This window comes from Sapajus apella, unplaced genomic scaffold, assembly GCF_009761245.1.
Source record: "Sapajus apella isolate SASKATOON/1434 unplaced genomic scaffold, GSC_monkey_1.0 scaffold77, whole genome shotgun sequence".
In the NCBI taxonomy this organism is placed as follows: Eukaryota; Metazoa; Chordata; class Mammalia; order Primates; family Cebidae; genus Sapajus; species Sapajus apella.
In genome coordinates, this window is record NW_022437017.1 from 9,194,085 (window position 1) to 9,212,022 (window position 17,938).

Genomic DNA, 17,938 nt, shown 5'->3' on the forward strand with positions numbered 1-17,938 from the left:
CTGTTACCCAGGCTGGAGTGCAATGGCGCGATCTCGGCTCACCGCAACCTCCGCCTCCTGGGTTCAGGCAATTCTCCTGCCTCAGCCTCCTCAGTAGCTGGGATTACAGGCACGCGCCACCATGCCCAGCTAATTTTTTTGTAGTTTTAGTAGAGACGGGGTTTCACCGTGTTGACCAGGATGGTCTCGATCTCTTGACCTCGTGATCCACCCGCCTCGGCCTCCCAAAGTGCTGGGATTACAGGCTTGAGCCACTGCGTCCGGCGACTTTATCTTAAAAAAAAAAAAAAAAAGGGTAAGGGTTTGCTTCTCCTTGTGCAGTACGCTTGCAGGGTCACTCGAGTGACATGCTTTCCAGCCCTCACTGTCTTTAAGAGTTGGGTCCTCGGGATGCGTTTGCTCACGCACTCCTCGAGGCCTGGGGCTCCGGCAGGACTCCTGGCTCCTGAGGATGTCGGGCCGAGAGACCCATGGTCATGCCTGGATGTTGCTTTTGCAGCGGTACCAAGACACGCCGGGTGTGGAGCACATTCCTGTGGTGCAGATTGACCTCTCCGTCCCTTTGAAGGTTCCAGGCAAGTGTCTCCAGTGTTACAGGGGCACTCTTGTCACATGGGCCTTGGGGTGTTCCTGCCGCCCTCCCGGTGAGCTCCCGGGGCGCAGTGTTGAGCGCCTGCCTGCCTGCAGGGCTGCCCATGTCGGACCAGTACGTGAAGCTGGAGGAGGAGCGGCGGCACCAGCAGAAGCTGGAGAAGGACAAGAGGAGGAAGAAGCGGAAGGAGAAGGAGAAGAAGGGCAAGCGCCGCCATGGCTCACTGCCCACGGAGAGCGACGAGGACATCGCCCCTGCCCAGCAGGTGGACATCGTCACTGAGGAGATGCCGGAGGTCAGCTCGCCAGAGGGCCCAGCCCAGGGGCACCCACCTTTCGGCACACGTGTGTCCCTGGGGCCGTGCACAGTGCCCTCTCCCCGCGGTCTTCCCCACCCCAGAGAGCATAGAGGAGAGGCCTCTCTGTCCTCTAGCGCACGCCCTCACTCACCCGGCCCAGCACTCACTCGCCCTGGGCCGACAGCTGTGGAGGCAGATGCTGGTCTGCTGCTTCCTGGGGCCCGGCTACCCTTGGTGTCTGGATGCTGATTGGAGCCTCTGTGGCAGAGCCACGTGGTTGCCCAACTGCATGTGTGGTCCTCGTGGGCGTGGCCCTGGTTGTCTCAGGCAGTCCCACTGGGTCCGAGGTAGATGGGGTCCACCAGGCCGCAGGGCGGGTGTCACTGATGGAGTTCCCGTCTTCCTGTCAGAACGCTCTGCCCAGTGACGAGGATGACAAAGACCCCAACGATCCCTATAGGGCTTTGGACATTGACCTTGATAGGTGAGTCCATGTGGGTTCAGGGTGAGGGAGGAGGCCACAGCTGGTTGCTTACCTTTCTGTTGTCCTCCCTTCTGAGCAGGGCCTGGCTTTACAGAGTGGGCAGGGTGGGGTGGGGTGTGGGTGAGGTGGGGCTCTGGAGGGTGGGCAGGCTGGGGCGGGGTGTGGGTGGGGCGGGGCTTTGGAGGGTGGACGGGCTGGGGCGGGGTGTGGGTGGGGCGGGGCTCTGGAGGTGGGGGCAGGCTGGCGTGGGGTGCTGGCGGGCCTTCCCCAGGCAACGTCCTCACTGCACTCCTCTTAGCTGGGCTTCCCAACCAAGACCCGAAGTGTGGGTTCCGAGGTGTCCAGGCCATGACAGGGCAGGGTGCGGCCACCACAGACCCTCCCATGGCAGCCTCAGCAGGCGGTGTTGGGCAGATCCTTGTCAGGCCACAGCCAGGGGCCAGGGGTGGGAGGCCAGGTCCTGTGCTGCGTGGCGTGGGATGTCCTGGGCATGCGCTTGGATACGCTACGTACTCCACGGACCTGGGGCATGGCCAGTGGTGCTGATGTGTGCTGTGGTCATCCCCTCTCCAGGCCCTTAGCCGACAGTGAGAAGCTGCCTATTCAGAAACACAGAAATGCCGAGACATCAAAATCCCCAGAGAAGGAGAACGTTCCCGTGGCCGAAAAGAAGAGCAAGAAACCCAAGAAGAAAGAGAAGAAGCACAAAGAGAAAGGGAGAGACAAGGAAAAGAAGAAGGAGAAGGAGAAGAAGGTAAGGCCAGCGCCCAGGGCGGCATCCTCTTCCATTCCCCTCCCTCGCCCTGAACTCACAGACCTGCTGGGGACAGTGGCACGCTCCGGGGAAATGGCCCTGAGTCTGAGGCAGCGAGCGCCAGCCTCCTCGCTCTGCGGCCCGGTGGAGTGCGGAAGTGGCGTCAGAGGGGAGCTGCCTGTGTGCTTGTTTCGGGGGAGACCCGAGGACATGACGGTCCAGTGGGTGAGCCCCGTCCTCACCCCTGTTCAGAGCTCAGCGTGGTTGAGACGCCGCCCTCACAGGCAGCTTCAGAACCATTTCTGCAGTGTCTGTGTGCAGAGTTTCACATGGAGAAAGAAATGGGTTTTTCTTTTTTTTGAGATGGAGTTTCGCTCTTGTAGACCAGGCTGGAGTACAGTGGCACCATCCGGCTCATTGCAGCCTCTGCCTTCTGGGGTCAAGTGGTTCTCCTGCCTCAGCCTCCCCAGTAGCTGGGTTTACAGGCATGCACCACCATGCCTGGCTAATTTTGTATTTTTAGTAGAGACAGGCTTTTTCCATGTTGGTCAGGCTGGTCTCGAACTCCTGACCTCAGGTGATCTGCCCACCCCAGCCTCCCAAAGTGCTAGGATTATAGGCGTGAGTCACCACACCCAGCTAAAAATGGATTTTTCAAAGGAGCACATGTTCTCAGGGTCTGGGGCCCTTTCCACACCCACATCAGAGGGCCTTGGTGGATCCGAGCCTTCTGACCACTGCAGTGGCGCATACCCATGCACAGATCTGTCCCTGGCTGCCTTCTGGCAGTGACAGCCAGAGCCAGTAGGGCCAGCTGAGGATGTCACCATAGGCTCCTGGATTCCCAGGCTTTGCAAGGCCCAGCTGGTCCAGGGCCCTGGCAGCCAGCAAGGGCAGGTGGGGCCTGCCATTCCCGGCCCCTGTTCCCAGGACCGTGCACTACATTTGTGGACATCCTGTCTTGTGGTTTCAGGCTGCGGACCTGGACTTCTGGCTGTCTACCACCCCACCGCCTGCCCCCGCCCCTGCCCCTGCCCCTGTTCCATCCACGGTAAGAGATTGGCAGCTGGCTGGTGCTGGCTTTGGGTGTCTCCAGGGGTCATGCGGGCACTCAGGGCAGAGCCCTGGGTCTCCTGAGGCCCTGTGCCTTCGAGGTCAGCACCGCCCATCTGTGGAACCTGAGCTGAGTGGAGCTGGGGTCACACTCCCGGGTCCTGATGGGCCAAGCAGGAGCCAGGGGAAGGGAAGGTCAGCCAGGCCCTCTGCACTCACAGGCTCACCTTGGCCTCTCAGGTGGGGTGGGGGCACGGGATTGGCCGGGGGTGAGGGTGAGCCGAGGGTGTGGTTTGGGAGGCTGCCTGGGGTGCAGTGGAGTGAGTCCCCTCATTGCCCATCGTGAGCCCCGAGCCCCGACTCCCTGCAGGAGGAGGTCGGTGTGAACGCCGTCACTGCCTCGAAAGACGAGTGTGAGGACACCAAGACGGAGGCCCAGGGCGAAGAGGACGATGCTGAGGGGCAAGAGCAGGACAAGGTGAGGCTGTTGCCCCCGGGGGCTGTGGAGGGCTGCACACAGTTTCCGCCTCCCGGATCCCAGGGCAGCCCTGCCCTCACCTTTGCGTTGGTAGTCTTATGGGCCTTTTGTGCTTGTGGTTCTACGCTCTAAGCCTGAGTCTGCAACTTTTTCTTTATTTTTAATAATCACCTTTTTTTGGTGTGTGTTTTTTTTTTTTTTTGTTTTTTTTTTTTGTGAAGGGAGATAATCTCACCGTGTTGCCCAGGCTGAAGTGCAGTGGCACAATCTCAGCTCACTGTAATCTCTGCCTCACGAGTTCAAGCGATTCTCTTGCCTCAGCCTCACAGGTAGCTGGGATTACAGGCACACGCCACCACACCCAGCTAATTTTTTATATTTTAGTAGAGATGGGGTTTCACTGTGTTGCCCAGGTTGGTGTCGAGCTCCTGAGCTCAGGCAATTTGCCCGCCTCAGCCTCCCAAAGTGCTGGGATTATAGGCGTGAGCCACTGCACCCAGCCTTTTAATAACCTTATTCACACGTGATTCACAAGTCTAGTAGAGTTTACTCATTTAAAGTACGTGTACGGTGGTTTTTCATAGATTCAGAGTTGTAGAACCAGCATCAACTCTGCCTAGTTCCAGAACTTTCTGTCACCTCTAAAGAAGCCCCATTCCCTCCAGCCGTCACTCCTCATTCCCTTCCCAGCCCTGGCACTCACGTATCCCCATCCTGTCTTTGTGGACGTTTCATAGAAATGGGGTCATACGCTGCGTGACCTTTTGGGTCTGTTGTCTCACTGAGCGTGATGTCCTCAAAGTGCATCCACACTGTGGCTTGAGTCAGAGCCTGGTTCCCGTTCGTGGCTGGGTCATGTTCCAGTGTGTGGCGAGGCCACGCTGTGCTGACCCCATTTCTCCGTGGACAGGCCACACTGTGCTGACCCACTCATCTGTTGATAGCCACTTGGGCTGCTTTCACTTTGTAGACAGAGCGTGCTGCTTTGAACAGTCATGCAGTGTGTGTGGACGTGGGTGCTCCCTCTCAGGGGTGTACGTGGGCATGGGTTGCTGTATCAGGTCTGCTGTCCTCGCCAGTTTGCCCCACATGGCTCCCCGGTCAGCCAGGACTGTTCCCTGAGCCACTTTGGCTGGCTTGCTGCCTATCAGGGACAGCCTGGTCTCCGTTGAGCTGGGTCTGGCCTGGGCTGGGCCCCGGTAGGCCTGAGGCAGGGCTGGTCCTGCCACCCCACCCAGGCACATGGGACCCTCAGCCTGAGCAGTCTGGCCTGTGGCCCCCACCTCGTGTTGTGAGCAGGGCACACCGGAGCAGCTTGGGAACTGACACGGCCCTTCCTCCCGCTCCAGAAATCTCCCAAGCCTAGGAAGAAGAAACACAAGAAGGAGAAGGAGGAGCGCACCAAGGGCAAGAAGAAGTCCAAGAAGCAGCCTCCAGGCAGTGAGGAGGCGGCAGGGGAGGCGGCGCAGGAGCCGGTGCAGAACGGCGCGCCGGAGGAGGAGCCGCTCCCGGTGAGGGGTACTTCAGCGCCCCCGCCCCACGCCAGGGCTCCTGGCGGGCTGCGGCCTGCTCCGCACTCCTGCTGCCTCCGTGCGGGAGAGAACTGAGCAGATTCCAGAAGAAGCTGAGCTGATTGGGGCAGGGGCCTGGCTTGGGCCCGCAGCCCCACATTCAGCACCCCCATGGTGGGCTGTGTGGTCCTGGGAGCCGGGGATCCCTCACAGGCCCCTTTGAAGCCCCCTTGCCCCAAGCGTTCTTGGGAGTTATGACATTTGACCTGGGATATTGGGCAGCACTGGAGTTTTTGTTGGGACAGAGCTCAGGGCCTGGCCTTTGAGGCTGACGTGCCTTTTTTCTCTCCAGCCTGAGTCCAGCTACTCCCTCCTTGCTGAAAATTCCTACATTAAAATGGTGAGTGGCGGCCGATCCGTTCCCTGGGGCGTGGGGGGCCAGCGCATGTTCTTTGGCATGGGACTGTGCAGAACCCGGCCAGGCCCCCAGGTCCTGCATGCTGGTGTGTCCAGGGACTGTGATCCCTGTGGGGGCATTGCTCGGCAGAGCTTCTGGCTCGGGTGAGGTGGAAGATGTGCCCTGAGGCCTGGGCTGGCGGGAGGGTCCCTGCCATGTGTCACACAGCAGCCATGGGAGGCACTCGGGCTGAGGCTGGGGGGCCCTGCTCTATGCCTCTGTGGCCGTTGAGAGGCAGGAGCCTGTGCCTGTTCCCTGCGGCAGTCCACCTTCCCTGCTGACGTTGGCTGTGCCCGCAGACCTGTGACGTCCGGGGCAGCCTGCAGGAGGACAGCCAGGTCACTGTGGCCATCGTGCTGGAGAACCGGAGCAGCAGTGTCCTCAAGGGCATGGAGCTCAGCGTGCTGGACTCGCTCAATGCTAGGATGGCCCGGCCGCAGGGCTCCTCCGTCCACGATGGCGTCCCCGTGCCTTTCCAGCTGCCCCCAGGTGAGCCCCGCCCCGCTCACAGCCTCTTTGGGGATTGTGGGAGCTCAGTGGGATCTGCCGGTTCTTGTTGCTACCTCCCTAACGTCCCCTAGGTCCCCAGGCTGCACCTCATTGCCTCCTGAGTGTCGGGGTCTCACCGCAGCTCTGAGAAGCGCAGTGGCCTCAGATGAACCTGGCCAGAGCCCTGAGGGCCGGACTTGGGGCTGGGGCCTTCCTGGGTTCCGTGGCTCCACTGGCTGCCTCTGCCCTCTGTGAAATGGGCATGCGACCAGGGTCAGGTCAAACTGGGGACACCAGTACTCTCATTTCTGCTTCTGTCCCCTGGTGATCCCTTGGGGTCTGCGCCCAGCTTCCTGATCAGCCACAGAGGACTCAGGGCTGAGGACACACACGGGTCCTGCCCATGCTGAGCCCCAGCTGCGTCTCAGGTCCCCCTCCCTCTCACCCCCGCCAGGCGTCTCCAACGAAGCCCAGTTTGTGTTCACCATCCAGAGCATCGTCATGGCACAGAAGCTCAAGGGGACCCTGTCCTTCATCGCCAAGGTATGCAGGGCTCCACTTGGCGTTGGGGAGGCGGCTCTGCAGGCTGAGGCTTCTCCTGCCCCATCCCAGTGGGTGTCCCAGTGTCATGATGGGAAGTGGGCCACCTGCCTGCGCTGGGCCTGACCCCCCTCAGCTGCGCTGTTTTGCTCCACTGCAGAACGACGAGGGTGCGACCCAGGAGAAGCTGGACTTCAGGCTGCACTTCAGCTGCAGCTCCTACTTGATCACCACTCCCTGCTACAGGTGGGGCCTGGCCCCACCCCACTCCCCCACTCCCCCTCTGCCTCCGCCTCCCCTCTGCCTCCGCCTCCCCTCTGCCTCCGCCTCCCCTCTGCCTCCGCCTCCCTTCTGCCTCCGCCTCCCCTCTGCCTGTGCCCCGGGGCCTGAGGCTTCTGGGCACGACTTTAGAGATGGATTTGGAGGTGGCCAGTGCAGGTCAGGCTGCCTGGCGTCTATGCCAGCTGGGGCAGAGTAATTGAAACCACAGGCAGGGAAGCGTCACCCAGAGAGGCCTTGGCTCCTGGCAGTCCCAGAGCCTGGAGGGCTGAGAACAGGGAGCTGGCAAGTTGGGCTCCTCCTGAGGCTTCTGCTGGGCTCAGCGTGCGGCACTGCCTGCCCCCTGCATCCTTGTGGGGTGTCCTCTGCGTGCCTGTGCCCAGTCTCTTGCTAAAGGACATCCGTCCTTATTGGAAGGGGCCCACCCCATGGCTTCAGGCACCTCTGTGACCTCTTTAAAGAGGAGTCATTGTCAGTTTCTGGGGGTGAGAGCTTCCACACGTGAAGACAAGGCGCATCTTCAAGGACCCCTGAGACCTCCCAGCCCAGGCGCAGCATGTGTCTGGTTTAGTGGGCTTCCAAACCAGGGAGCCTGAGGGTCCCAGCCCCACCGGAGTCAGCCTCCCTGTCCCTCCCACAGTGACGCCTTTGCCAAGTTGCTGGAGTCTGGGGACCTGAGCATGAGCTCAGTCAAAGTCGACGGCATTCGGATGTCCTTCCAGAACCTTCTGGCGAAGATCTGTTTTCACCACCATTTTTCCGGTAAGGAGAGTGAGGGGCTGATGGATTGCATGGGGTTTGCGTATGCGGCAGCCATCCCTTCCTGTTGGAGCTGGGCCTGCGGCCTCATCCTTTGGAATCCCGGGTGGCTAGTGGCCCCGAGGCCTGGGAGCTGGTTCGGGGGCTGCTGTTCACACCCCAGGCATCCCAGGGGCTGCATTCTGCTCCTGCAGCCCCCTGGACCTGTGGCTCAGGGCAGCCCGGGAAGGCGGCCCCTGCACTGGGGGCGGGGCTGCACCTGTTCAGTGTGTGGGGAGCCTGAGCCACCCGCTCTGTTGCAGTTGTGGAGCGAGTGGATTCCTGCGCCTCCATGTACAGCCGCTCTATCCAGGGCCACCACGTCTGCCTCCTGGTGAAGAAGGTGAGCCCCAGGCCGCTGCGCTCGCCCTGGCTCCTGCCGCCTCTCCTGGGGTATAATGCCCGGGCCTTCATCCTCAGGGCTGAGCCTTAGGACTTTGAGGGATCGAGGACAGGGATGGCCGCACTGCAGCGGTGAGCCCCTCACCTGCGCTGGCCCGCTCAGCAGCGCAGGCTCTGGTTTAGCAAGTCGAGGCTTCCTCCTCCTGCTGTGCTGCTCACCCCAGGCTGACGCACAGCTCTGGGGCCCCCACGCACTCAGCACTCCCACCCCACCCCCTGCACAGGGCAGCGAGGGCCCTGGGTCGACGCCCCACCTCTCCTGCGCTTCTAGAGTGACCCCTTGCCCCCTGCGCGCCGTGCCGCCTCTTGCCTGAGTACTGCGGGTGGGTGTCCCTTGCAGTGTGTGAGTATGTTGTTCAGGGCTTTCATGTCCGTGTTTATGGAGTTTGGTCTGTACTTTTCTTTTCTGGTGCCTTCTTTGGTTTTATCATCAAGTGATCTCATCAAAGAGTGTAGAGAATTCACGAGGAAGACCATCGGGCCTGGAGAGTTCCTTTTCTGTAGGCTTCTAGCTACAAACTTGGGGTTTTTTTGTTTTTTGATTTGGAGTTTTGCTCTTCTTGCCCAGGCTGGAGTGCAGTGGTGCGATCTCAACTCACTGCCACCTCTGCCTCCCAGATGCAAGCGATTCTCCTGCCTTAGCCTCCCGAGTAGCCTGGACTATAGGCACCCACCACCATGCTCGGCTGATTTTTGTACTTTTAGTAGAGACCTGTCTCTACTAAACATGTTTCCCAGGCAGGTCTTGAACCCCTGACCTCAGTTGATCCTCCTGCTTCAGCCTCCCAAAGGTGCTGGGATTACAAACATGAGCCACTGTGCCCGGCCTATCGTTTGCTGCTGTTTTCATTCCTAATGTTCCACTTTTCTCCTGGTTGACTGCCTCCCATGAAACACTCACTCCATCCCCTCCCCAGCCCCTGGCACCCACATCCTACTTTCTGTCTCTGACTCTGATGACTCCAGGGACCTCCTAGGAGTGGAACCACAGAGGATGTGTCCTGTGTCTCGCTGCTGTTAGTCTGCCTCATGTCCCCGAGGTGCGTCCACGTCGCAGCCTCTGTCAGGATTCCCTTATGTTTCCTTTCTCTTTTTTCTTTTTTTTTGGAGACAGAGTCTCACTCTGTCACCCAGTCTGGAGTGCAGTGACGCGATCTTGGCTCACTGCAACCCCCAGCTCCCGGGTTCAAGTGATTCTCCTGCCTCACCTCCTGAGTAGCTGGTATTACAGGCATGCGCCACCTTGCCCAGCTTAATTTTGTAGTTTTAGTAGAGATGGGGTTTCACCACCCACCTCATCCCACCAAAGTGCTGGGATTGTAGCTGTGAGATCATTTGTTTGGAATTGACACCCGGGAGTGGTATTGCTCAGTCCTGTGGTCATTCCATGTTTGAGGTTTCAAAGAGTCGCCAGACTTCCCCGGCGCTGCACCCTGTTGCCCGCCTGCGGCTGTGTCGGAGACCCCATTTCTCCATCTGTCAGTGTTGTGCTGGCGGCAGCCATTCTGATGGGCATGAGGCGGCTGGGAGCTGATTTCTTTTGCTGCTGCTTCGGCGCCGCACTCTTCCTCCCACCCTGGGATGCTGCCCCTGCGCCCCAAGGCCGTGTTCAGATGTGTTCATTGCTGTTGCTTTCCTGCCAAGATCACCACTTTGCCTCGTCCTAGCTGTTCTGCTGTGGAGCCCATGCAGGGGGTCTGATTTTCAGGCCTGCAATTCCACTGGGCTTTCTTCTTGTATCTTCCATGTCTTTGCTGATGCCCTGGTGATCTGTTGGAGCATTTTCGTAACAGCTACTCTTAACGCTTATGCCAGCTGGGCGTGGTGGTATGTGACTGTGTCCCAGCTACTCAGGAGGCTGAGGCAGAAGGATCACTTGAGCCCTGAAGGTGGAGACCAGCCTGGGCACATGGCAGGAGCCCAGGTCTGCAAAAAATGTTAAAAATTAGCCAGGCGTGGTGGAGTGAGCCTGTAGTCACTGCTACTTGGGAGGCTGTGGTGGGAGGATCTCTTGAGCCTAGGAGTGCAAAGCTGCAGTGAGCCATGATTGTGCCCCTGCACTCCATCCTGGGCAACAGAGACTCAAAAAAAACAAATCCTGTGCCTGAGAGTCCTAGTGTCTGTCCGCCGTTGGTGTTCCAACGGCCTTGGTATGGGTGTCTGCTGATGGCCTTGGCGTTCATGCCTTGGTGTTGGCGTCTGGGCGTTGTGGTCTTGGCATTGCAGTCTGCTGATGGCCTTACCATGAGTGCCTTGGCGCTGGGGTCTGCTGAGGGCCTGTCCCTGTGAGGGGATTCTCCTGGTCTTTGAGCCGCTGGGCCTTGTTCCATCCTGCGGAGGACGTGGGTGGTCAGGTCCCAGCTGCAAGTCACCCCTGCCTTCTAGGAGCTGTGACGCCGGGTGCATCCCCGCCTGCCCTGCCTCTGTCCTGTTGTCCCTGGCCTGGCGGGACCGGCAGCGGCCTATGGGCTCTATTGCCTTCAGTTGCTCTGTGGGGCGGGACCCATAGCGTGGGGTCAGCCCAGCAGGTCGTGAGCAGCTTCACGGGCTTTCCCTACGCACCTCCCCCTCTGGGGGCTCTGGTTACCCAGCTCCCCTGGCTGCTTCCACAGTCGCACCTGCTTTTGGGCCCAGTGACGGGAGGGCAGGAGGACAGAAAAAACTCAGCTTGCTGCCAGCCCAGGAGCTCCTCGGCGTCTGGTCTCGTCCCCATCTGCCTCTGGCAGGGCCCTCAGGTGCCGGCTCCCACTTCCATGCAGGCCGGAGCCTCCCATGGGAGACCGGGGTGCGTGGGCCACTTCCTCACCTGAGCCCCTCCCATTTTATTTTTTAACAATTAGCAAATTTGCAAAATTACAAGTGCAACACATACAGCTGTGAGGCAATATTTGCGTGTAGTATTTTTTTTTTCTTTAATTTTTTTGAGGTAGGGTCTCACTCTGTCGCCCAGGCTGGAGTGCAGTGGTGCAAACACTGCCCACTGCAACTTCACCCTCCTGGGCTCGAGCGATCCCCCCGTCAGCCTCCCACATAGCTGGGACCACAGGCATGTGCCACCCAGTCTGACCTACATGTACTGCCCAGGCTGGAATACAGTGGCATGATCTCAGCTCACTGCAACCTCTGCCTCCCGGATTCTAGCGATTCTCCTGCTTCCCAAGTAGCTGGGATTAGAGGCACCCACCACCACAGATGCCTGGCCAATTTTTCTTATTTTTAGTAGAGACGGGGTTTCACCATGTTGGTCCGAATGGTCTCGAACTCCTGACCTCAGGTGATCCACCCACCACAGCCCTCACAAATGCTGGATTACCAGTGTGAGCCACCGCCCCCAACCCCTGCACACACGTTTTTTTTTTGTTATTGTTGTTGTTTTTGTTTTTTTTGTTTTTTTTTTTGAGACAGAGCCTTGCTCTGTTGCCAGGCTGGAGTATAGTGGCGTGATCTCAGCTCACTGCAACCTCTAGCTCCCAGGTTCAAGCAGTTCTCCTGCCTCAGCCTCCCAAGTAGTTGGGATTATATACGTGCACCACCACACCCAGCTGATTTCTGTATTTTTAGTAGAGATGGGGTTTCACTATGCTGGCAGGATGGTCTCGATCTCCTGACCTCGTGATCCGCCCGCCTCAGCCTCCCAAAGTGCTGGGATTACAGGCGTGAGCCACCGCACCCCGCCCTTGCACATACTTTTAAAAATACCAGTCTTTTTCGTTACACAGGGTGAGAACTCTGTCTCGGTCGACGGGAAGTGCAGCGACTCCACGCTGCTTAGCAACTTGTTAGAAGAGATGAAGGCGACGCTGGCCAAGTGTTGAGAGCTGCCTGCGAGCCCCGCCCACCCCGCGGAGCACGCGCCCAGGGACCGCAGCCCTGACGAGTCTCACCTCTCGTCGGTCGTGTGTACTGTACCCAAGCCTGAGTGTTAATTTAACTCCGTGTCGTCCTCTGTGTAGACATCGGAAGTCATATGTTGCGTTAAATTACCTGACCATCCTTTTTTACTGTGACTCTTCCTGCTCTTTTTGGCAAGAAGTCCCCTTCTTGTCCCCAAATCAGCAAGGGACTCCCCTGCCTGGGTCCATGCCCTGCCCTGTGCTGGGGGCCAAGTCCTTGAATGTGGCTTCAAGGGCTCCTGGCCTGGGCCAGGACCTTATGGGCACCACGTGGGGGGCACTTGGTGGACAGGGTGGGACTGACATGGCCTCCTCTGGGGCTGCCTGCTTTTGTCCCAAACACCTTGACGGTGGTGTCCAGGGGAGGGGAAGGAAGGGCCGTTGTCGCCAAGGTTCCCTCCCAGAACCCGCAGTGGGAAAGCAGTCCTGTCGGCCATTGTCCATTGTCACTGTTCTCGTGGGCTGGTGGCCAGACCCTGGGATGCCAGGCTGTGGGCAAGGAGGGGCCGGGGCACCCAGAGAGGCTGCAGTCAGAACGATGGCGGGGCTGGAGGCAGCCTCTCTGCCACCATTCTTCCTGGTCAGCAGAAGTGTCTCTCAGCGGGCTTGGGTTCGGGGTGGGGGCATGTGGCCACGTCTACCGCTTGCCGCTGTATACACCACGGTTGCCCCACATCCTTCCCAGCACCCTCAGGAAGGCCCGGGCAGGGACTGGGAGCAGCAGACCCAGGCCTTTGGCCTGGCGTGGAGTCTGCCCAGTGCCCTTGGCAGGACCTGTGAGAGCCGCCCCACCGGCAGAGCCCCCACCAGGTAGGCGGGGGGACCCCACTCACTCCCCACAGCCAGTGTGGGCACAGGACTGACCCTTCCTCAGAGATGAAATTTTATCTTTCCTTTTGATGAAAACTGTCACTTTAGCATGTAATCTATTACAGAATCCTGTGCAGTGATTCTAGGATTTGAAATTGTATGATGTGTTACATAAGAATTTATTTGCTATCGACATTCCCTTATAAAGAAGAGAGAGACATAATCACGCTGCTGTCATGATTTTGTGTCAAGATGATCCAATAAAGTTGTAAAACAGGCATTTCCACGTGGGGTCTTCTGCCTGGCCTGCGTCATGCGGCGCTGCAGGGCCGGAGCCTCTGCGCCTCAGATCTTGGGCCCTTAGGAGGTGGCCTTGGTCCCCAGCACCATCCAGGTCTCGGGCTCAGGCAGTCACAGGCCCAGGAATCCCCGACCCCGCAGTAGGAGCCACAGCATCTCCCCGCAATGCCGTGCAGGGGAGCAGGTGCCTACTCTCTCTCCCCTTTCCCAGGAGCCCCTCGGGGCAGGGACAGATCCAGAATTGAGAACTTCGGAAGAGCGGCCACCCCTGCCCCTGGGTGAATTTACCTCCTTTATACCCACTTTGGCCTTATACCTTGAAGACGCGACCCTTGAACAAGGTGATGCTGGGTCAGTGGAGGGAAGCCCCGTCAACTCTAACCCAAGACGCAGGCATGGTGGCGGGCTTTTTCATGGCAGGGGGTCAGAGCAGCACAGACAGGATCCCAGTCCCACCCACACCAGCGTCCCTTTTAGAAAACCATGCCTGACCAACCTGGCACGGTGGCTCACACCTGTCATCCCAGCACTTTGGGGAGGTCAAGGGGGGTGGACCACGAGGTGAAGAGATTGCGACCATCCTGGCCAACATGGTGAAACCCAGTCTGTACTAAAACTACAAATATTAGCTGGGCATGGTGGCGGGCACCTGTAGTCCAAGCTAGTATGCAGGCTGAGACAGGAGAATCACTTGAACCCAGGATGCGGAGGTTGCAGTGAGCCCAGGTCACACCACTGCACTCTCACCACTGAGAGAGACTCCATCTCAAAAATAAAAATAAAAAAGACCAGACACAGTGGCTCACACCTGTAATCCCAGCACTTTGAGAGGCCAAGGCAGGCAAATCACGATGTCAGGAGATTGAGACCATCCTGGCCAACATGGTGAAACCCCATCTCTACTGAAAATACAAAAATTAGCCAGGCGTGGTGGTGCACATCTGTAGTCCCAGCTACTTGGGAGGCTGAGGCAGGAGAATCGCCTGAACCCAGGAGGCGGAGGGTTGCAGTGATCCCAGATTGCACCACCTCTCCAGCCGGGGCCACAGAGCGAGATCTATCTCAAAAAAACGAAAAAAAGAAATCAGTCTCTTTCCTGTTATCTAAACACACTCAACGACCTCAGAGGAAGTATCCTTCACAGCCAGGCCGAGGCATTAACAGCCGAGACCCAGCACCATCACTCCTGACGCTGCCCGCAGTGGCCACTACTGAGTTTTCTCCCCCACGCCTGTGGCTCCAGTGTCCCACAGAGCCTGGGTGCTTGGCCACCTTCCCACAAGCCATTCCTGACCTCCGCAAGTGTTCCGTGCACCCCTCCTGTGATGGGGGCCTGAGGCAGCCACAAGACGGTGCATGGGACCATGTTGGCAGCAGCAGTGTGCCCAGCGATGTTCTCACCAGTGTCCTGCATCCGCCCCAGTGCTGGAACAGAGGGACGCCCGAGAAAGCGAGGAGACCGCTGAGGTCACCTGAGTGAGAATGGAACTGGGAACTGCATCACCACACAGATGGGATGAGTCCCCTCCCTCCTGGGCATCAGGAGACCCGCCTCTGGCCATGATGCCACACCTGTCATTGCCACAGAGATGATTCGACACAGACACAGCCCACGGTTCCTGCGTTCCTTGGCTGAGGTCTGACATAAGTGACTGCAACACTTAGACACGCTAGGGGTGGCCCTGGTCTCCCCGACACTGTGGCCTCGCTTTGCACGGAAGAACCAGGTGCTCTGGGCTTGTGTGAGTCTACCCATGTGCACTCGGGGGGGCCAAGGCCCCACACGTGGGAGTCCGAGGACGCTCCCTGAGGCCCTGTGAGTGTGGCTCTGAGTGGGTCCCCCGTGGTCGTGGACCCAAGGCTAGGAAACACTGTGCTCTGTCGAGGACATTTAGGCCTCCCCAGAAGCCCATCTCCAGCCCCCAGAGGCTTCCTCTGCCCTGGCAAGAACTCTTCTGCAAGGAGAAACATCAGGGACTTTAATCACCACATTCCAGAGCTCCGTGGACCTGCCCAGGTGCCGATGCCCAGTGCAGCCCACCCGCATCCCTACCCTCCCGGCCCGGGCCAGCTCGGGCTGAGTCCAGGGTGGAGGGGGACCTAGGGCAGCAGCCACCCAGCTCCAGAAGGACAGGAGGGGGCTGAGTCCCAGTCCCCACGTTGTGTGGGGGCAGGCCCAGCGCCGTCAGTGCTGCTTGAAACACTCGACGGCATTTTCCAAGGTCAGATTGTCCAGGCGTCGGGACTCCAGACACCTGAAGGCTGGCGATACCAGGCTGCGGGGAGATGAGTCCGCCTCAGCTCTCCCTGCCCCCCACTCCCCACCTCCCTCCCTGGGGGTCTTTGCTGGGGGCACCCCAGGTCTCCTCTCAGCTGGGACGTGTGGTCCTGTGTGTGGCCACGTCCACAACACCCGTGTGCCTGGGACTTCAGAAGGGTGTGGGGGCCACAGCACGCTGCTGTTGACTTAGATGCACCCCTTCTCCCAAGGCCTCCCTTCTCCGGGTCACTCACAAGGCTGGGGTGGCTCTGTGCATCCCGGACCAGGAGGAGGAGGAAGAGCGTGGTTTGTTCATGAAAGCACCACACGGATGTGGTTGCAGAGGTGGCATCCAGCAGGTGTCCCAGGCATAAGGAGATCCCCACCTGCGGTGCTCCACTGACCTAGAGGACCCCTGGCACCCCCTCTTCTCTCCCTTTACCCCCTCCCCCTGAAGGCCAGGCGAGGGCGGCCTTACCTCATGCTCGTGTCCTGTCTGAAAGGCAAGATGAGGCAGTCAGACTCCTCCATGGGGCACCCCTAACCATCATGGGGAACCCTCCCAGGCTTGAACACAGACCTGGGGCAGGGATGGGATCAGACCCTATGGGGACCTGTTAAGCCAGATGAGGCCCTCCAGCTGAGGGTCGGAGACCCTCGAGGGAGAAAGGGGCTGCGGTCGCCTCCTGCACAGAGCTGGGGTGAGGTCCTGCCTCCTCCGGGCCCCTCTAGGACACAGAAGCTGAGGGGGTCCACCTGCGCCCCATACCTACTCACCCACAAGGTGCTCACACAAACACACAGCCTGTGTCGGGTTGGAGGAGGGGACTTACTTGTGCCAGTTATTTCTACAAGGACAACAGGTTTGGACTCAGGAGGCTGAGTGGCCACGGGCAGGGTTTCCTCCCAAGCCCAGGTGGCAAGCTTGCCGCCGCCTGAAGACCCCACTCACATGTAGTTCAAGAGGCCCTGGACCGCTGACTTCCACTGCTCCGAGGACCTGTGGGACGTGGGTTTGGAGGTGGTGTGCCCCTGAGCCCCAGACCCTGCCCTATCCCAGTGACGAGGGCCGGGTGGAGGGCGGGGAGCCCCCTCCAAGGAGAGCCTGGGACCCCAGGGACAGCAGGGCCCTGGCATAGGCGGGTGCGATGCCTGAGCCCCTACTCGCAGTTATAGCCAAAGCAGATGACGTGCGAGTCTGTGCAGTTGCTGCAGGAGATGGTCTCGTACTGGAAGATGCCTGCAACACACCGCAGCCGCCCTGGGCTCATCTCGGCCTCCGGGGCCCCGAGCTGCCGCCGGCGCTCCCCTCAGCCCGGATGGAGCCTCCCTTACCACAGTGGCGCTGACAGTCGATGCGGCCTGTGGGAGGGCAGGACGGTGCTCTTCCCAGGCCCAGCCTTGTTCCCGCTGTGCCTCCTCCCAGCCCGCCAAAGCCTCAGGGCCTGTCCACTGGGGCCCAGGCTCACCTGGGTTTCACGTATGTGTGTCCATGGCCCGAAAATAAGAGGTACCCAAGGTGATCCCCAGCGTGGGATGGAGCAGACCTCAGGGGAGGGCGGTGGGAATACTCCCAGCACCTCTGGGAGCTACTTAGGGGAGGTCCCCGGGGGGTGATAGCATTGATCCTTCAGGCGTTGGGCTGGGTCCCTCCCTGGGGAGCTGCCCTCCTCTCCAGCTGCCCAGTGCCCTGCTCATGTCACTCCAGCCTAAGCCAAGCCCCGTGGGTCTCTGAGGCTCTGGGCAGAACCTCCCTCCCCTGAAGCCTTATTTGCTCACTTTCGATGATGGCGTTCTGGAGGAGTTGCACCTGCTCCCGGAAGATGTTTCGCAGCTCATTGGGGAAATATCCTGAGGAGCCGGGGCAAAAGGTCAGGCTCAGAAGGTGGGCGGGGTGTCCTGGGGCGGGCGGGCCCCACCTCGGTTTCCCCCGCCTTACCTGGGAAGTACATCTTCCCCTGGTACAGCTGATCCATCCTCTGGTACACGGCTCTCGCCACTTGGTCCAGCTTTTCCCAGGCTGCGGGCGGGAGGAGGAGCCAGGTGAGCGGCCTGCCCGGGGTTTTCGCTGGGGGGGTGGTCGGGACTGGGCTGGGCTCCGGCGCTCACTGATCTCGGCGGGGATGGTCAGGTGCAGCTCCTTCATAGTGTTGTCGCTCCAGTCGGTGAGCAACGCCCCTGACACGGGGATGTCGCCCACCCACCAAGACTTGAGGTTCACATGGTGGCGGTAGAAGGAGAACTTCTCGGAGAAGTTGCTCTGGCAGTGCAGGCAGCCGTGGGCCAGCGCCGCCGTCATGCCCACCAGGCACAGCAACAGGGCCATGCCCGTCCCGCCCGCCGCCAGCCAACCAACGGCGCTGCTCGCGCCACTCCCCTCAGCCACGCACCAACCAACGGCGCTTCCTGTGCCACGCCCCTCCGCCGCACACCAACCAACGGCGCCCCCTGTGCCACGCCCCTTCGCCTCGCACCAACCAACGGCGCCCACCACGCACCAGGCCGCGCCTCCTCCCCTGCTCACCCAACCAGCACAGGCC

The 17,938-nt window shown here is 59.9% G+C and overlaps 2 protein-coding genes and 1 pseudogene across 13 annotated transcripts in view; 2 read left to right on the forward strand and 1 right to left on the reverse strand.

The window, feature by feature from the left end:
* AP3D1 (adaptor related protein complex 3 subunit delta 1) overlaps nucleotides 1–15,265 on the forward strand; it is a 34,147-nt gene extending 18,882 nt beyond the window's left edge. For 2 of the 4 annotated variants that reach the window (XM_032252361.1, XM_032252362.1), the window contains 15 exons: nucleotides 500–575; nucleotides 688–887; nucleotides 1,301–1,374; nucleotides 1,948–2,128; nucleotides 3,102–3,179; nucleotides 3,552–3,659; nucleotides 5,009–5,170; nucleotides 5,523–5,570; nucleotides 5,927–6,116; nucleotides 6,571–6,659; nucleotides 6,817–6,902; nucleotides 7,576–7,697; nucleotides 7,997–8,076; nucleotides 11,855–11,955; nucleotides 11,996–13,116. In XM_032252361.1, coding sequence (XP_032108252.1) covers nucleotides 500–575; nucleotides 688–887; nucleotides 1,301–1,374; nucleotides 1,948–2,128; nucleotides 3,102–3,179; nucleotides 3,552–3,659; nucleotides 5,009–5,170; nucleotides 5,523–5,570; nucleotides 5,927–6,116; nucleotides 6,571–6,659; nucleotides 6,817–6,902; nucleotides 7,576–7,697; nucleotides 7,997–8,076; nucleotides 11,855–11,950 — 1,590 coding nt within the window. In that variant the 3' untranslated portion in view covers nucleotides 11,951–11,955; nucleotides 11,996–13,116. Of the gene's footprint in view, nucleotides 1–499; nucleotides 576–687; nucleotides 888–1,300; nucleotides 1,375–1,947; nucleotides 2,129–3,101; nucleotides 3,180–3,551; nucleotides 3,660–5,008; nucleotides 5,171–5,522; nucleotides 5,571–5,926; nucleotides 6,117–6,570; nucleotides 6,660–6,816; nucleotides 6,903–7,575; nucleotides 7,698–7,996; nucleotides 8,077–11,854; nucleotides 13,117–15,250 lie in introns of those variants that run through there. The other 2 variants (XR_004260964.1, XM_032252360.1) reach the window with 2 other exon arrangements.
* LOC116532825 lies at nucleotides 12,226–13,118 on the forward strand (annotated as a pseudogene). The gene has a single exon (XR_004260966.1). The product of XR_004260966.1 is annotated as an uncharacterized LOC116532825 (transcript).
* On the reverse strand, nucleotides 15,102–17,876 carry IZUMO4 (IZUMO family member 4). 8 transcript variants are annotated; one of them, XM_032252371.1, is made up of 10 exons: nucleotides 17,508–17,807; nucleotides 17,338–17,418; nucleotides 17,178–17,249; nucleotides 16,734–16,760; nucleotides 16,563–16,638; nucleotides 16,351–16,398; nucleotides 16,232–16,246; nucleotides 15,877–15,894; nucleotides 15,653–15,706; nucleotides 15,122–15,414 (listed from the first exon to the last, which is right to left on the reverse strand). In XM_032252371.1, the coding sequence occupies exons 1-10, from the start codon at nucleotides 17,722–17,724 to the stop codon at nucleotides 15,324–15,326; spliced, it is 699 nt and encodes a 232-aa protein (XP_032108262.1). In that variant the 5' UTR covers nucleotides 17,725–17,807; the 3' UTR covers nucleotides 15,122–15,323. The 8 variants fall into 8 exon arrangements, 7 of the variants coding, with proteins under 7 accessions (XP_032108261.1, XP_032108256.1, XP_032108257.1 ...); XM_032252364.1 differs by having other exon boundaries at nucleotides 15,653–15,667; nucleotides 17,508–17,787; XM_032252370.1 differs by lacking the exon at nucleotides 15,877–15,894 and having other exon boundaries at nucleotides 15,102–15,414; nucleotides 15,653–15,677; nucleotides 17,508–17,876.
* Nucleotides 17,877–17,938: the final 62 nt, after the last annotated feature.